This window comes from Drosophila eugracilis, unplaced genomic scaffold (genome assembly GCF_018153835.1).
Source record: "Drosophila eugracilis isolate 14026-0451.02 unplaced genomic scaffold, ASM1815383v1 contig_1873, whole genome shotgun sequence".
NCBI classification, from domain to species: Eukaryota; Metazoa; Arthropoda; class Insecta; order Diptera; family Drosophilidae; genus Drosophila; species Drosophila eugracilis.
Window position 1 is genome coordinate 425,970 of NW_024572725.1, and position 14,416 is coordinate 440,385.

The 14,416-nt window shown below is 43.0% G+C and overlaps 3 protein-coding genes across 3 annotated transcripts; 1 reads left to right on the plus strand and 2 right to left on the minus strand.

Moving 5' to 3' along the window:
* Positions 1–5,577: 5,577 nt before the first annotated feature.
* Positions 5,578–6,518, minus strand: LOC108116552 (larval cuticle protein A3A). Its single transcript, XM_017228489.1, has 2 exons — positions 6,461–6,518; positions 5,578–6,400 (listed from the first exon to the last, which is right to left on the minus strand). The coding sequence occupies exons 1-2, from the start codon at positions 6,470–6,472 to the stop codon at positions 5,699–5,701; spliced, it is 714 nt and encodes a 237-aa protein (XP_017083978.1). The 5' UTR covers positions 6,473–6,518; the 3' UTR covers positions 5,578–5,698.
* Positions 6,519–7,797: 1,279 nt separating this feature from the next.
* Positions 7,798–8,659, plus strand: LOC108116557 (larval cuticle protein A3A-like). Its single transcript, XM_017228496.2, has 2 exons — positions 7,798–7,855; positions 7,914–8,659. The coding sequence occupies exons 1-2, from the start codon at positions 7,844–7,846 to the stop codon at positions 8,592–8,594; spliced, it is 693 nt and encodes a 230-aa protein (XP_017083985.2). The 5' UTR covers positions 7,798–7,843; the 3' UTR covers positions 8,595–8,659.
* Positions 8,660–9,938: 1,279 nt separating this feature from the next.
* On the minus strand, positions 9,939–14,074 carry LOC108116716 (homeotic protein proboscipedia; the record flags this gene model as incomplete). The annotated part of the gene is made up of 6 exons (XM_041817724.1): positions 9,939–11,055; positions 11,749–12,512; positions 12,674–12,846; positions 12,903–13,034; positions 13,624–13,738; positions 13,917–14,074. Coding segments are annotated over 6 exons (1,787 nt in total), but the record flags the coding sequence as incomplete, so codon positions are not given.
* Positions 14,075–14,416: the final 342 nt, after the last annotated feature.

Genomic DNA, 14,416 nt, shown 5'->3' on the forward strand with positions numbered 1-14,416 from the left:
GTTGAGTGATGTAATAAATATAGCGTGGGGGCTACCAGCGAAAGAATTTCATTTGAAGGTCGTCGTCACAGTAATGAAAGTAGTAGAAATATCAAAACAAAAAGCCAATAAAGGTGTGTTGCTCATGAAAAAGTTGTATTTTAATAGCACATTAGTGTGTACTGTATTATATCTTAAGAATTAATAGGAAAAAACAGTGACTGCTCAAGGTAAATTAAACATTTTGTTAGCTAATTTTGTCATGGATTAATAGAATGTTGTAACTAAAAGAAATAAAGGTTATTTACCCAGAGTTTATCTTGCTATTTAATACCCAAAGTCAGAACTTACTTATTTAACTACTTCCACGAACTAAATAATGTCTTAAAAACAGCTCCAGGAATCAATGACCGCTTAAGGCCAATTCAAAGCGCCTCTCATTTTTGATTTCAATTCACAGCAATCAACTTTAGTTTATTCTCATTTCACTTTCAATCAGACGTTTTAATTAACAAATTTGCTACTCCCCCTTGTTGTGCAAAAGGTCCGAGCTTATTACCCGACAACCAAACAATGAGTCCGCAGATCATAAGAACGATCCAAATCTCGTCTGACGTGCGTCTGGCCGCGAGTCAAACCAGTTCCTGTTCACTTCTATTCCACCAAGTCATCGTAGGAATGCGAATGGAATAGCCGCTAAATAGGGAATGGAAAGCCGGTAACTTAGATCCGTTAGATACAAAATGAAATAACAACCGGAAGCCAACTGTCTACGTGCCAAGTCACAAGCCCTTAACAATTTGTAACAATTTAGTCGGATGTTACAGGCTTTTAATGGATTTACATTTTTGGGGATATTTGTTTAGTTAGTCGGATTTTATTGATTGAGAAGGTTTACCGAGTAAGCATAATTCAAGAGCGACGATGGTTGATTAACTTCTTATTAGGTTTCCCTTTAGGCAAATAATATATTACCCCAATATGAATAGTATTTCGAACTTATTTAATAAATATCAGGAAATGTTTGTATATGCCCCCTTCAAACGCTTCAATAGTTGTATGTATTAATAACATTAAAGGAGATCAAAAAGTTTTTGATACTTATTTTATACTCGTATGTATAAAACTTTCCTTTACTTTATTTTCTCATATTAAAAACAAACATTGGAAGGATCTAAAATAAATTTATAGATTTATAGATATATATAGTCATAGTCAGTCGAGTATTAAGCATATTTGAATCTGAACACATCTAAACTTACTAATAAGTATTGAAATTAAAAAAGACTATTAAAGCATAAAATTGTGTTTTGTCAGCTAGAGAGGGCTTTAAAATTAATTTATATTTGCTTTTATCTTGTGTAGTACATACGGGTATTGCAGATTAACGATTTTGGGACAAACTCTTTGTAAATAGTTTAGAAGCCAAGTTTAGCCAAGACTCCCGTTTTGTGAGACTATTTTCTAATACACTTATGATATATATAATAGAAATTAGACTTGGACACTCATTCTTAACAAACGCCCACTACCTCGACAGAACAAGGAACAACGTGTGCCCATTATGCAACATCTCCCAGATTGACATCCACCACATTATTTGCTCCTGCCCCTCCCTTTCCACGCAAAGATCCTTATTCCTCAATAACCCTGATCCAATTACCACTATAGCTAACCCCACAGACACAAACTCCCTAAACATCCTCAAATTCCTAAACTACTCCCATATCACCTCCCAAATCTAAATAAATAAAATCTCTGTAAATAAAATGTAAATAGTAATCCTTAGTAATATTTTGTATATACTTATAAGTCAAACATTCGCAAGCCATATTCTAACCTAAGCCGAGCTGAAGGCCCTAGCTGCTACTGCTCCTAGCCAATTGTTAGCTCTTAGTTTTAACTAATTGTTAGCCTTAGATAAATAAATAAATAAATATTCGAAATTAAAGCTTAGAGAAAAGTATCTAATCATATTACATTAGAATAAACTACTAAATGGGAGCTTACTTATATTCACAAAATATTTTATATATTTTTTATTCATGGTTTAAAGCTAGTAACCTGTCATCTCAGTTTATTTAAGATTTCGAATTAATCTGAAATACCACATATTTTTTACATCTTCTGTAGTTAAAAATGTTATCACGGTTGGTGAGGTGTAAACGGAATTGCTAAAGATTTGGCAAGCTATTCAAATCCTTTGCACAAAAGAGATCTTCAATATTTATAACTGTGAAGCAGCAACATATTTTATTTTATTAGGAAAAGTGCCGCCATTCATGGTTAATTTAGAAGAGTTTTTAGGCTGCTGGCAGAAGGCATTTTCGCAGCTTTCCCCCTGGGGAAACTCACTCGGCTCAGCCTCATTCGTCAACCAGCATTTTGGGTTTTGCCTGTCAACGTTTTAAGGTATTTGGGAGAGAGGTGCTGGACCAGGACAACTAAGCCACATGATGCCTATGTCGTCCCATGTCGTCGACTACGCACATTTCTGACAGAAGCGGTGAAAATTTAAGATTGATCACCGTGCCGAGTGTTTGCTGGAAATTGGTTGAGCTGTTTGGATGTCCGGGTGTCCGGGTGTCCGGGTGTCCTGGTGTCGATGTCGAGTGCCGGCTAAAACCCAAATAATGTTGGAAAATGCCCGCAGCAGAATTCATCCAAATCCCCGAAGGATGGGCTAGACCATACACCGAAGAAGTGAAGAGGGAGTGCCGTCAGGTTGGCTTAATTTAATTAGCAGACCACTCCGCCTAGCTAAACACCCCTGACCAGGCAGCACGACTCCAACCGGGAGGTCAATGCTGTGTCGCCGAATTAAAAAATTCCAACGGAACGAATTTGTATTGAAAATAATAAAAGTAATCACTTCAGTAGCCCACTGACCGTCAACGGCCGGCTAACTCGAAGACATTGTCTCTATTGGACAACTGTTGAAAAAATGTCTGTTAATTACAATTTAGTTTGCTTAATTTCCGAGGGAAACACTCGACCACTCGAGCACTTGGGCATTTGTTTGGCTTAATCATCGGCGAGCGCAATTTACCAAGGGCTAAGCTGGAAATAGTTTATGGGGATTACAGTGCGAAGTAAACGCTGTCCAGCCGGCGACTCGAATAATGCCAATTAAACTTGCACAGAAACCAGTTCACTTACCATTTTCTTCATGTCTCAATTTTGGCAGTAGCTAGTAGCCACTCTAGCAGCACTCCATCAGCAGCAGCAGCACCTGTGCGTCCACCTTTGAAATCTGCTGACTCTTTGCTGGATATCTGGTGGCAATCGGCTCACATATAGTTTATAGGCTTTGCTGTCCGGGCCTGACCTTGATACACATAAGTTATTGTTCGCACTGCGGCCTTTCTTGTAAGATAATAACGAAATATTTCTGTACATTCGTTTAGCAGTTTTTAAGATCCCAGTGCAAAGTAAAAGTCAACGAGGGTGACGAACGAAGTATTAGCTATGGGTGTGTCGGGGATTGATCGCTTATAATAATTTAAATGATCAGATTCCCAAGGATCCCATATGAGGTCCTACCAGAACAGGAGCTGTTTCAAATATCAGAAAGTTTCCATAGGTAGTTACTTATCACTTGTTAGGTATAAAACATGTCGTAAGTAACTGAAATATCTAGAATCTTATTAAAGAGTTCAATAAACTGTTTGCCGTTTGCCTAAGCAGGGGATATTCTTGTTCATCGCACCCAAAATCGGATCAATTCAATATCAATATCCAACCAGAAGATATAAGCCCATAAAAAACAACCACTTGATTGGATTTTTTCGCTTTTTTTTGGTAGCCTATTGTTGTTTTTTGTTTATTGTTTACACCTAAACTTAAACTCAAATGTAAATTTTGTCCAAAGGGCCGAGACAACGTTTGGTGGGTGATGGATGGATGGGTGGTGGATGGCTGATGTGCGGTGTTGTGCGGCCTTCCAGCGATTCAATGTTCCGTGATGAGTGCCAATAGGTGTTCTGGCCAGGTGCACGCCCAGATAGAGCCCTAGCTGTTGGTTCTTGGACGGATCCGGGTTGTCATCTTTAACAACTAGATGTGGATTTCGGATGTGGAGACTAAATCCTGGGCATTTTCGTTTGTTTATTTTTAGTTAGCAGCTGCAAGGCCGATACAGAGAAGTAAAACCTGCAAGAAAAAAGAGAGATAAGATATTCTTACTATAACTTTAATTGATGATATAAGTGCTTTTATGAATATTAGTACATTATTAATTGGTTTATCCACATTAAGGAACTAATATTATAATTTATATACACTTTTAAAGGTATTCACTTTGACAAATATTTGAAACATTTAAATTCTTTATATCAAAAGTAATTACCTCTATATATTCGGCATTTGGTGGGCTGGAAGCAGGCTGAATCCTGAAGAACGGTATCCAAAGTTGGGTTTTTGATGGGTTTAAATGGCCTGAGAGACCACAAGGCGCGATCGCAAGCTGCTCCTGGTCCTGAACCTCTTGGACTCAACACAAAACACTGAATGAGCCAACAAGGAGCCCTGGCCCTCTATTTATACGAAGCCTGCGATCGAAAGCCTGTTTGCCCCTTGCTGAGGTTCGACGATCCTTTAACTCACTTCATCGGGCTGTTTCTGGATTTTTGGATCTTTACCCTGTTCTCTTTGTTTTCCTTAGGCTTGTGCTTTCTGTTTTTGTCCGGTTGCATTGTCAGTTTGCATTGTTGTTCGCTGCTCTCTGGATGATAATGACGATGGTGAAGTTGAGAAGGGTTTTGGCTGCGTATCGACGACGAGGAGCACCCGAAATCAGAAATCTTCCACTTGATTAGTCGGACTTCGGCTTCGCAAAAGGGTGATGTCGAAGGAAGCAGTTGGCTATTTTTGAGATTACACTCAGAGACTGACCTTGAAGAACCCCTTTAAGAATTCTGAGCTGAGAATCCAGAACCGTTCTTTAGATAAAAACAACAGGTGCGCGCTGTCTAGCCCCCCATGAAATAACTCTAAAAGCTGTGGGAAAATGCATCCTTAAGCTAGGAACAAACTGAATTTTAATTTTCAGCTCCCCCGATGAGCTGTAAGACCATTTATCACCCGGCAAGTAAAGTCATGACCCCATAATTTCCGTTTTATATTACAAAAATCAACAACAAAGGGATTCTCTTTGCGTTGCGGTAGACGAGTCCTTCCATTCAAATGGAAATGACCGACACAAAGCCCAGGAATTTGTCTGCCCCTTCAGACAGACAGAGGCATAGGGATAGGGTTAGGGATCAGGATCCGTTTCGGTATTGGAATCATCAAGCAGGCCAACGCAGTTCGTTGCCCCTGACAGCATCCTTAAAGGATCGCGAAACAAAAGTCCAGACTGCACCACCAAAAGCACCACATGGACTGCATTGCTCTAAGACTGCAGCGGTCCTTTGGAGAGGATTGAGGATTGCTCCTATGAAGTCTGTGAACTTTTTCGCACATAAAAAACAGCAGCAAGAACTCGTTATGAAAACAAGCACATAAATAATGCAAACCAGAACAGGACAATGTGAACGACCTCTGAGAGTCCTTTGCCAGGAATCCTCTCCTGAATCGGCAACTCAAAACACTCTTGTCTTTCATGATATCTATGTGTCTACATACTTGTATGCATTTTTTTATTGGTGCTGTCAATAAATAAATGTACAGTAATAATAAAGCCAACAATTTTATGTACAACGTCGATTTCAGCCAGGATCTAGTGGTGGTAGGCCACGGCGGGAGCCGAGTACGAGGTATAGGCGGCAGCTGGGGCGGCGTAGTGGGCGGGAGCAGCGTAGGTGGCGTAGGCAGCGGGGGCGGCGTACTGGGCGACTGGAGCCACGGTCTTGACCACAGCGGGAGCAGCGTAGTGGGCAATCGGGGCAACGGTCTTGACCACAGCAGGGGCGGCGTAGTGAGCCACTGGGGCCACGGTCTTCACAACGGCTGGGGCGGCGTAGTGAGCCACAGAGGGAGCAGCATAGGTGGCGACAGGGGCGGCGTAGTGGGCAACGGGAGCGGCGACGGTCTTAACAACTGGGGCAACGGCGACGGCCTTGACGAGGGGCTCACGGTTGACCACGGCGTTGAATCCGTTGATGGGGTCGGCGGTGTACTGGACGGTCCTCTTGTAGCCATCGGCGTCGATCAGCGAGTACTCTCCGCGGACCACATCTCCGTCGCGCTCCTCAACCTGTCCCTTGTTGTCGCCGGTCAGCTTGTCATCGACTCCGTAGGAGAATCGGTACTGGGGATGGGGATCGTACTCCTCGGCGGCCTTGACCACGACCTTCTGGGCGACGGCCACGGGGGCGTGGGCGTAGGTGGCCACTGCTGGAGCGGCGTGGTACACCTGGGGGGCAGCGATGGGGGCATAGCCAGCGCTAGCCACGGCAACGAAGGCGAGAGCGAAGACGAACTGAAAGACAGAATGGTTAGTTCTCCATGCTGATCCCGGATTCCCGTCGAGATGACTCACCTTGAAGGCCATTTTGGTAGGAGTGCTGATTGTTAGTTCTTTACAGAAGTGAACTGGATCTGCGAATGATACATTTCTGGGCCTGATCGACAACTTTTATAGTAAATCAAGCTGCCAGCTCTGCTCCGCCTTGGCCCAATCAGCCGGCAGCGAGCGTTATTTTCGCGGTGACAGCGAAATATTTTTAATGTTTCTCGACTGCGATTGTTGCCGGGCAATAACTTGTACTTCCTGTTCGTGGCGCTAAGCTCTGTGGGTGTGCAAATGCTTTTGGCCACGGATTCTAAAGCCGTCAGCACCAAAAGAGTGAAAGATCTCTGGCGAAAGGTTGCAAAACAAAAGGGTTTGGCCGGACTTAATGTGTGGCTAATTACTTAACTAAATTGCTGGGCATAAAATGGTCATAATGAGATGTACTTCAACTTTTTGTTTTGTTCTCTAGAAGAAGTAGTTAATATCTTATTCAGATTGTTTGCTTATCCTATTCTTATTGTTTCTCTACAGAATAATGAGTAATTTTGCAATCAGATTGTTTACTTTTCCCTTTTTCCATATTCTGAGCTTAAGATCGATTTTTAATCTTCTTAAGGAATTCGTTGTAGTTTTTAGATAAAATTATTATTATTATTCAAACGGTTTCGTAATCTTGTATGTGTTATGTAACTTCGAAAAGTTGCTATTTATTCGCGGAGAAGGTTCAATGAACTTTGGCTCAGAATCCATTCGTTCCACATTTATAGCTGTGGACTGCTGTTAAAGAGAAGAATGTTTAAGGATATATGTACCTTAGATAACTGTCGCCTTAGATCGGTAACGATAACACAAAAACCCTGAGAATACGTCACATAAAACATTATCCTTGAATAAGGAGCACAATCAGTCTACAGAATCACAACCTCATTCCGATTTGATCTTCAACTTTTGGCCTCTTTACGTAATCTGCGAGAATCAAGGCCACCCAGCGCTAAGGCACATCCCCAGTACCATCCTTTAAAGATCCGCAAATAACCCGAACGCCATTAGCAGATGCAATCATTTCACAACGACCAATTTGTACGTGGGCACCTGGCCGAAGGGAAATCCCGCGCCAATCCGCCGAATCCTTTCTAAATAATTGGACTGCATACACATTGGCCAATCGCACCTCCTCTCTCGGCCCGCTGCTCAAGTCTCTGCAAGCGCCGTTGTCGACTGCGCAGAGCGGTGACTTCGCGCTAATTCGGAGCATGATATTCAGAAGGCCAAGCGTAAGCACCTTGCCTCACCTGCGCGGAAAGTGCAAGCGAGGGCTATAAAACCGATGGCCGGGCCAGAAGCCACATCATTCAGCCCTCAGCACCGTTTCTGCAAAGAACCAACCCACAAACCCAAAAAATCCTAAAAATGGCATTCAAAGTGAGTCCTTAAAAGCTTACCCCCACATCACTGTTGATCTAACCAATATTGCCTCCAGTTCGTCTTCGCCCTCGCCTTCGTCGCCGTGGCCAGCGCTGGTTACGCTCCCATCGCCGCCCCCCAGGTGTACCATGCCGCTCCAGCAGTGGCCACCTACGCCCACGCCCCCGTGGCCGTCGCCCAGAAGGTCGTGGTCAAGGCCGCCGAGGAGTACGATCCCCATCCCCAGTACCGTTTCTCCTACGGAGTCGATGACAAGCTGACCGGCGACAACAAGGGACAGGTTGAGGAGCGCGACGGAGACGTGGTCCGCGGAGAGTACTCGCTGATCGACGCCGATGGCTACAAGAGGACCGTCCAGTACACCGCCGACCCCATCAACGGATTCAACGCCGTGGTCAACCGTGAGCCCCTCGTCAAGGCCGTCGCCGTTGCCCCAGTTGTTAAGACCGTCGCCGCTCCCGTTGCCCACTACGCCGCCCCCGCTGTCGCCCACTACGCCGCCCCTGTCGCCACCTATGCTGCTCCCTCTGTGGCCCACTACGCCGCCCCAGCCGTTGTGAAGACCGTCGCTCCAGTGGCTCACTACGCCGCCCCTGCTGTGGTCAAGACCGTTGCCCCGGTTGCCCACTACGCTGCTCCCGCTGTGGTCAAGACCGTGGCTCCCGTGGCCCACTACGCCGCCCCAGCTGCTGCCTACACCTCGTACGCCGCCCCCGCTGTTGCCTACCACCACTAAGAACTGCCATTCCCCATTCCCCAGCCCTTTTTGTTATAGTTTTACGAACGACCTCTAAAAATAAACCAATACTTGTCATTTAAATGGTTCATTTCACTCTTTCACTGTGTCCGGCTTTCAGGATACTTATGGCTGGGGGCAGAATTCAATTTAAGATCCAAGTACAATTTAATTATTTTTGCTTCATGAGGGCTCAATTCGAGTGGCTGTGTGGCCAATTAATTGAGTTTGGCTGCGACATTGAAATTCCGAAGTTCGAGTTTTAAAGTCAAATTGGATTTTTTCTTTCGATCGTTCCATTCCATTCATAGATCTATTTGCTACACCCGCTACGATTCGATTCGGCTCTGGAAATTGACCAATCCTATCAGCGAATAATAAATCAAAATCGGATCGATCTGAAGTACATATGTCTGCTTATATAAGTATGTCACGGATTTGACTATGGTTTTGTGTTTTAGCACGTGGTCTGTTGGCTTCCGGTTGGTTTTTGTGTAAAACGGATCTGAGTCGCCGGATTTTACAGTTCTCATTTCAGCCTTTAGACTTGTTCATTTTCCGAGTATGCTGTGTAGGAATAGAATATGACATTATAAACTGGTTTTCCTGAAGCCAGACTTACGCCAGACGCGGCATATTTCAGATTTGCCCACAATGTGAATAAAAACATTCTTAAGGACGGAAGTTCAGTTCGGTAAACCGAAGTTTATGGACCCTATGCCCTCGCATAAGGTCGATCGATTCTGATGGACTTGAAAAAGTTTTATAAATATTATGCTATATATTCGTCCAAAAATATTTGAATGAATTTAGGCTAGAATAATAATATAATGTATCTCATTATTTACTTTAAACCTGATTTTAAAACCATAAATTCTAGAAAATACATTATTTTGCATTTTTTAAAAAGTGTGAAGAAGTTAGCAGAAAGCTTTTCGGATCCTATGTATTTATTGCCAGTTTTATGGTATTCTTTTTCTGGGTCACTAACCAAGCCCGATGTAGCTAGTTGCCTTTTGACTTTTTAAAAGGTAATTGGTCGCAATACCTTGAAAAACATAAAAACTTTTAAAATTGAACGGCTGTTACCATTTCTTTAAAATTTAGCCAAAATCTGGTTTATAAATTTTAGGTCAATATCTTTTTTTTTTAACATTTGAAGTGCTTTATAAAGCAGAGAAAGTTATAGACATTGAGGATATTTTGAAATAGTATACAAATTGTATAGTCAGCATATCTTGAAAAACATTAAACTTTAGTTAAAAATAGCGCCATTTCTGAATATCGACCCAATAGTTGCTATTGCATACAGACGTCCGATCTACTAGAATGTTTTGTAAGATATTTTTATTCTGAAAGTCGTGTATCTTAATTATTTTTTATTCTTTCTCCTTACAAAGATATCTAAGACAGTAATTATAGTCATATTTATAATATATTTGTTTACTATTATGGAAAAATTTAGAGCAACATACAAACATGACAAACATTGAAATAATTGAGAGTGCTTTAGGATTCTAAATCAAAGTTTTTCATTGGGAAATTGCACTTGAATCGTGAGCGATCCAAAAAGTTATTTCTAATTTTGCTTTAGATTTATTGACAGTTTGTTTTTAGTTTTTGATTTAAGCTACTTCGGATATTTACAAAACACAGTTAATCAAAGATAGTTCCATAATTTATATTCATTGATTAGGACTTTTGTGAAAGTTGTTGAATTTCTCTAACTATGTACAATTTCCAAACCTCTTCTATTTTCGAATGGAATTTTCAAGATAGGTCTTCATTCTGACTTGGAGCCAAAACAAAGTCCAAACATTTTTGATTTGTTTAGCCTAAAAAAGTGGAATAGAACTCCTGTTTAGATTTAAACCTTAATTGTATTATTTACAGATATGTGCTACGGACAAAGTGCTTAAGAGGCTACGACACTGAATAGAATTACAAGACTCACGCCCCGCGGCGAATTAGGCTAAGACGTATTTACACCTGCTCCAGGCTCACTTCCTACATAAACTAACTAAGTTGGTAGTACTCCGGCGCAAAGTCGTTGGCCAGGTTGCTCAGGAAGTTGAAGTCCGAGCTGTTCGAGTTCTCCAGCCCGCTGATCGCTGCCGTCCCTGCCGCAGTGCTTCCATTATTTCCAAATCCCTGGGCCTGACCAGTCGGTCCTCCATTCAGGGCGAAGCCGTGGATGTGCGATGGCGGTGGTCCAACTCCCACTCCTCCGGTTATCGCCGCAGAATTGTGGTGAGCATGGATGTGTGCATGCGCCTGCGCTGGCACCTGCACATGGTGGTGTGGGTGGTGGCCGTGGGTGGCCGGACCAGGGGGCTGCTGACCCGCCTCGTAGTATCCACCGCTGCTACTGGCGGCACCGAAGTTGTTGTAGCCCTCGCAGTTCTCCATCTGCAGGCCTAGAGCACTATACGTTTCCCCGGCGCCCAGGTGATGCATGTGTCTGTGGGGGATAAGAAGGGCAAAGATTAGAACTTGAATTCAGGACAATGGGGTTGAAGGTCATTAAAATGCTTTTTAAGCATTACAATTTTCAAAATTTATTCTTAGGGTGGGTCATATATCATGAAAAGCAAATTTTTTATATTAAACAGAAGAACTTTTCCACCTAAATCTTAAGTCGTCCTCATTACTCAAAGTATATAAGCTAATCTTTAATTCTTCCTAAACGAACAAATTAACTTAGTTAACATTTTCAAACATACATTAATTAGAAAAAGAAGAAGAATTAGAAGAATACACAGCATGAATAATATACTTCTATTACGATTTCTGCTTCATTTACAGCTCGGATAAACACTTTTCTGCCGGCACCGTGTAAGATGACGCCACCTACGCGAGTAGTGAAAATTCTATCAGAAATGGTTCGGAGCTCGGCTAATGTAACATAAATGTCGAACCATATTGGGGTTATCGGGGCTAAATACTTGCTAGTTTAACAGTGCTGTACAGTAAAGACTGAAACCATTCAGAAGTTGGCGCTGTACACTTCAGACAGAAACCATTGAAAGTTAATAATGTAAAATAATTCATTTCAGAACTGAATACACAACGGGTTTTTCATATATTCTAGATTAATTTTTCGATAAGGTATTGATATACAAATAAAGAAATTGATGTAGATTTTGCTACTCACTGGTGATTTATCGCTGCTTGCTGGTGAGGCTGCTGCTGTTGAAAGACCACCGATTGGTGTTGGTGAGCCTGGGCCTGTTGTTGAAAACTCATGTTATCATAGTAAGCGCCATTGTTGAAGTTGCCGGGACCGTTAACAGGGGCCTCAAAGTCGGCTACATGGTGGTGTTGCTGTTGTTGCTGTTGGTGGTGCTGCTGGTGTTGGTGGTGTTGCTGCTGGTGGTTTAAGTACGCACTACCGTTGGTGTCGTTGTAGTTGTAGTAAAACTGGTCGTTCTGCTGTTGCTGCTGACTATTTTGATGGAAATTGGCCGCATTTGGTTTGGGACTTAGATATTCGCCGTGCAGCGACTGCTGTTTGTTAAGCGGATTGTGGTGCGGCGAGGCGGCGAATTCGATGTCATATTTGCCGTAATAGTCCTGCGGCTGCTGCTGTTGCGGGTGCAGTTGCTGCTGCTGCTGCTGCTGCTGCTGCATTTGCTGCTGCTGCTTTGGACTAGCATAATAGCCAGGAAAGTAGCCGCCAGCTGGGCCACCACCACCCCCATTTCCATTACCACTATTGCTGTCCGTCAGGGGCGTAGGCGTGGCAATGGCATTGGCGGCACTCTGAAAGCGTTTCTTGCCGCCCGCCTTGCTGGCGGGTGCATTTCCGACGGCGGCGGCGTCCGAGTCCCGCCGAAAACTGACCAGACTGGGTGTGGTGTTCTCGTAGCCAAAGGGCGAGGCCTTTGACGAGGTGGACACCGCCTCCTTTTTGATAATCTAGTGTTATGTAATAAAGGATTATAATGTTAACGTTTTCATAAGCATAAATAATTTTTCATTTTTGATTTAATGCTCTCAAAAGACAAATTCTATCAATTTAAAAGTGTTTGTCTCTTTAAGATCCATTTTCAAAATATTTAACGGTCTAAATGATTTACCTGTCCGTCGTCTTTTTTCTTCACTTTGATGGGGCTACTATCCTCGATGTCCTCGTCCAAGCTGACACTAGATGCCACGCTGGAGTCGGCGCTGATCACATTCGAGGCGGATACGGTGGTGCTGCCCATTAGGTTCGAGGAGATACCCGTTTCCAAGGACGAGTTGGGTGTTACTAAAGTATAAGAATAGATAATTATAAATGTTACTGATTCCTCTATCCAAACTTACGGCTTCCAGCACTCGGATTGTTGTTGGTGGCGCTCGGGGTGTTGTTGTTGTGTCCCCGGGAATTGGACGTGGAATCGGGTATATCATCGGAGGGCAGTTCGCAGCCTTGACACGATTTCTTCGAATTGGAGTCTGCATTTCACGGGAAGGTAAGATAAAAGCAAATCAGTAGGTATATAGCCACGAATATTGATGATTTGTTGTCGTAAGTGGAGGATTGAGACGAGACGAGAGGAGGAGAGCCCAGAACCAAAGTCGGAACTCTCACGCGAAAGGGGTTAGCACGTCGAGGGTCTTCGCCCAGCCAAAAGTCGTTCCGACCCATCCCATCCTCTGACAATGATTGATAAGCTACACCATCTCTTACTTCTGCGTAAAAGCCTCAAAAACGAAACCAGGCAAAACCGAAAAAGTAAAAGTGGAACAACTTGTTGGTAAACTCCCAAAAGCGAGTTTCATTTTTGGTACAGTTTTCTTTGGTTTCTAACTCCTTTTAGGATATACTAAATGGAAATATTACGAGACTTATTCATATATTTATTAAAGGATTTTCAGAATTTATAAGTTTTGTAGAACTGGTTTAGTCTTATTAAAACTAAAAATGTTTGGAAATTGTTTGATCTACTTATTTTTGGTTCATATTTTGGTCTCATTGCAATCTGTCAACTTAATCCACATCTTAAAGAAATAATAATTATAATCAAATATTTGCTTTACTTACTGCTATCGGACTGATCATCGTCACCTTTGAGGCTGTCCTTGTTGTCCTCATCGTCCGTCTTGGAGAGCGTCTGCCTCTTGTGCTTCATGCGGCGGTTTTGGAACCAAACTTTTACCTGCAACCAAGATGGGATTAGTTCGACTTCCGTCAAGGTGTGTGCAATTAAAAAGTGGGAAAATCGAGGGAAAAGAGAACAGCTCACAGAGCAATTTGTCAGCGGAATAATGGAATTCTGCAGCCATGTGCGAATGCAGCGGAATAAATTGCAATGCACCGAGCAGAGGAGCACTCACCTGTCGCTCCGTAAGGTCCAGGCTGGCTGCTATTTCGATCCTCCTTGGGCGGCATAAATATTTATTGAAATGGAATTCCTTTTCCAGCTCCAGCAGCTGGGTATTGGTGTACGCGGTGCGGAGTCGTCGGGGCAGGCCGTTTTCTGGAACGAATTCAGCTGCAATTGAGAAATTGCATTTTGTTCGTTTGAGACTTGCGGAGTGAATGTGAATTTTTTTCGATTTTTCTTTTTATTTGGTTGTTCTGGGGGCTAGTCCCTCCAACATGTCCCCGTGTGTGGGCGTGGCCATGGTACATACGTCAACATATTGCATTCGCAGTGAGTCCTCAGTTTCAAGGAATCAGCCTCTCTATCTCCGTCCGTAATCAATCTATCAGCTCGTCAGAGGGCATAACTAATTCAGCGAAACTCGCCCAACTAGATAAGGAAACTTTCACGATTCTGCGGCATATCTGCCAAAAAGTGCAGCTGATGCCGCGCAGTAAGTTCCTCGCTGAG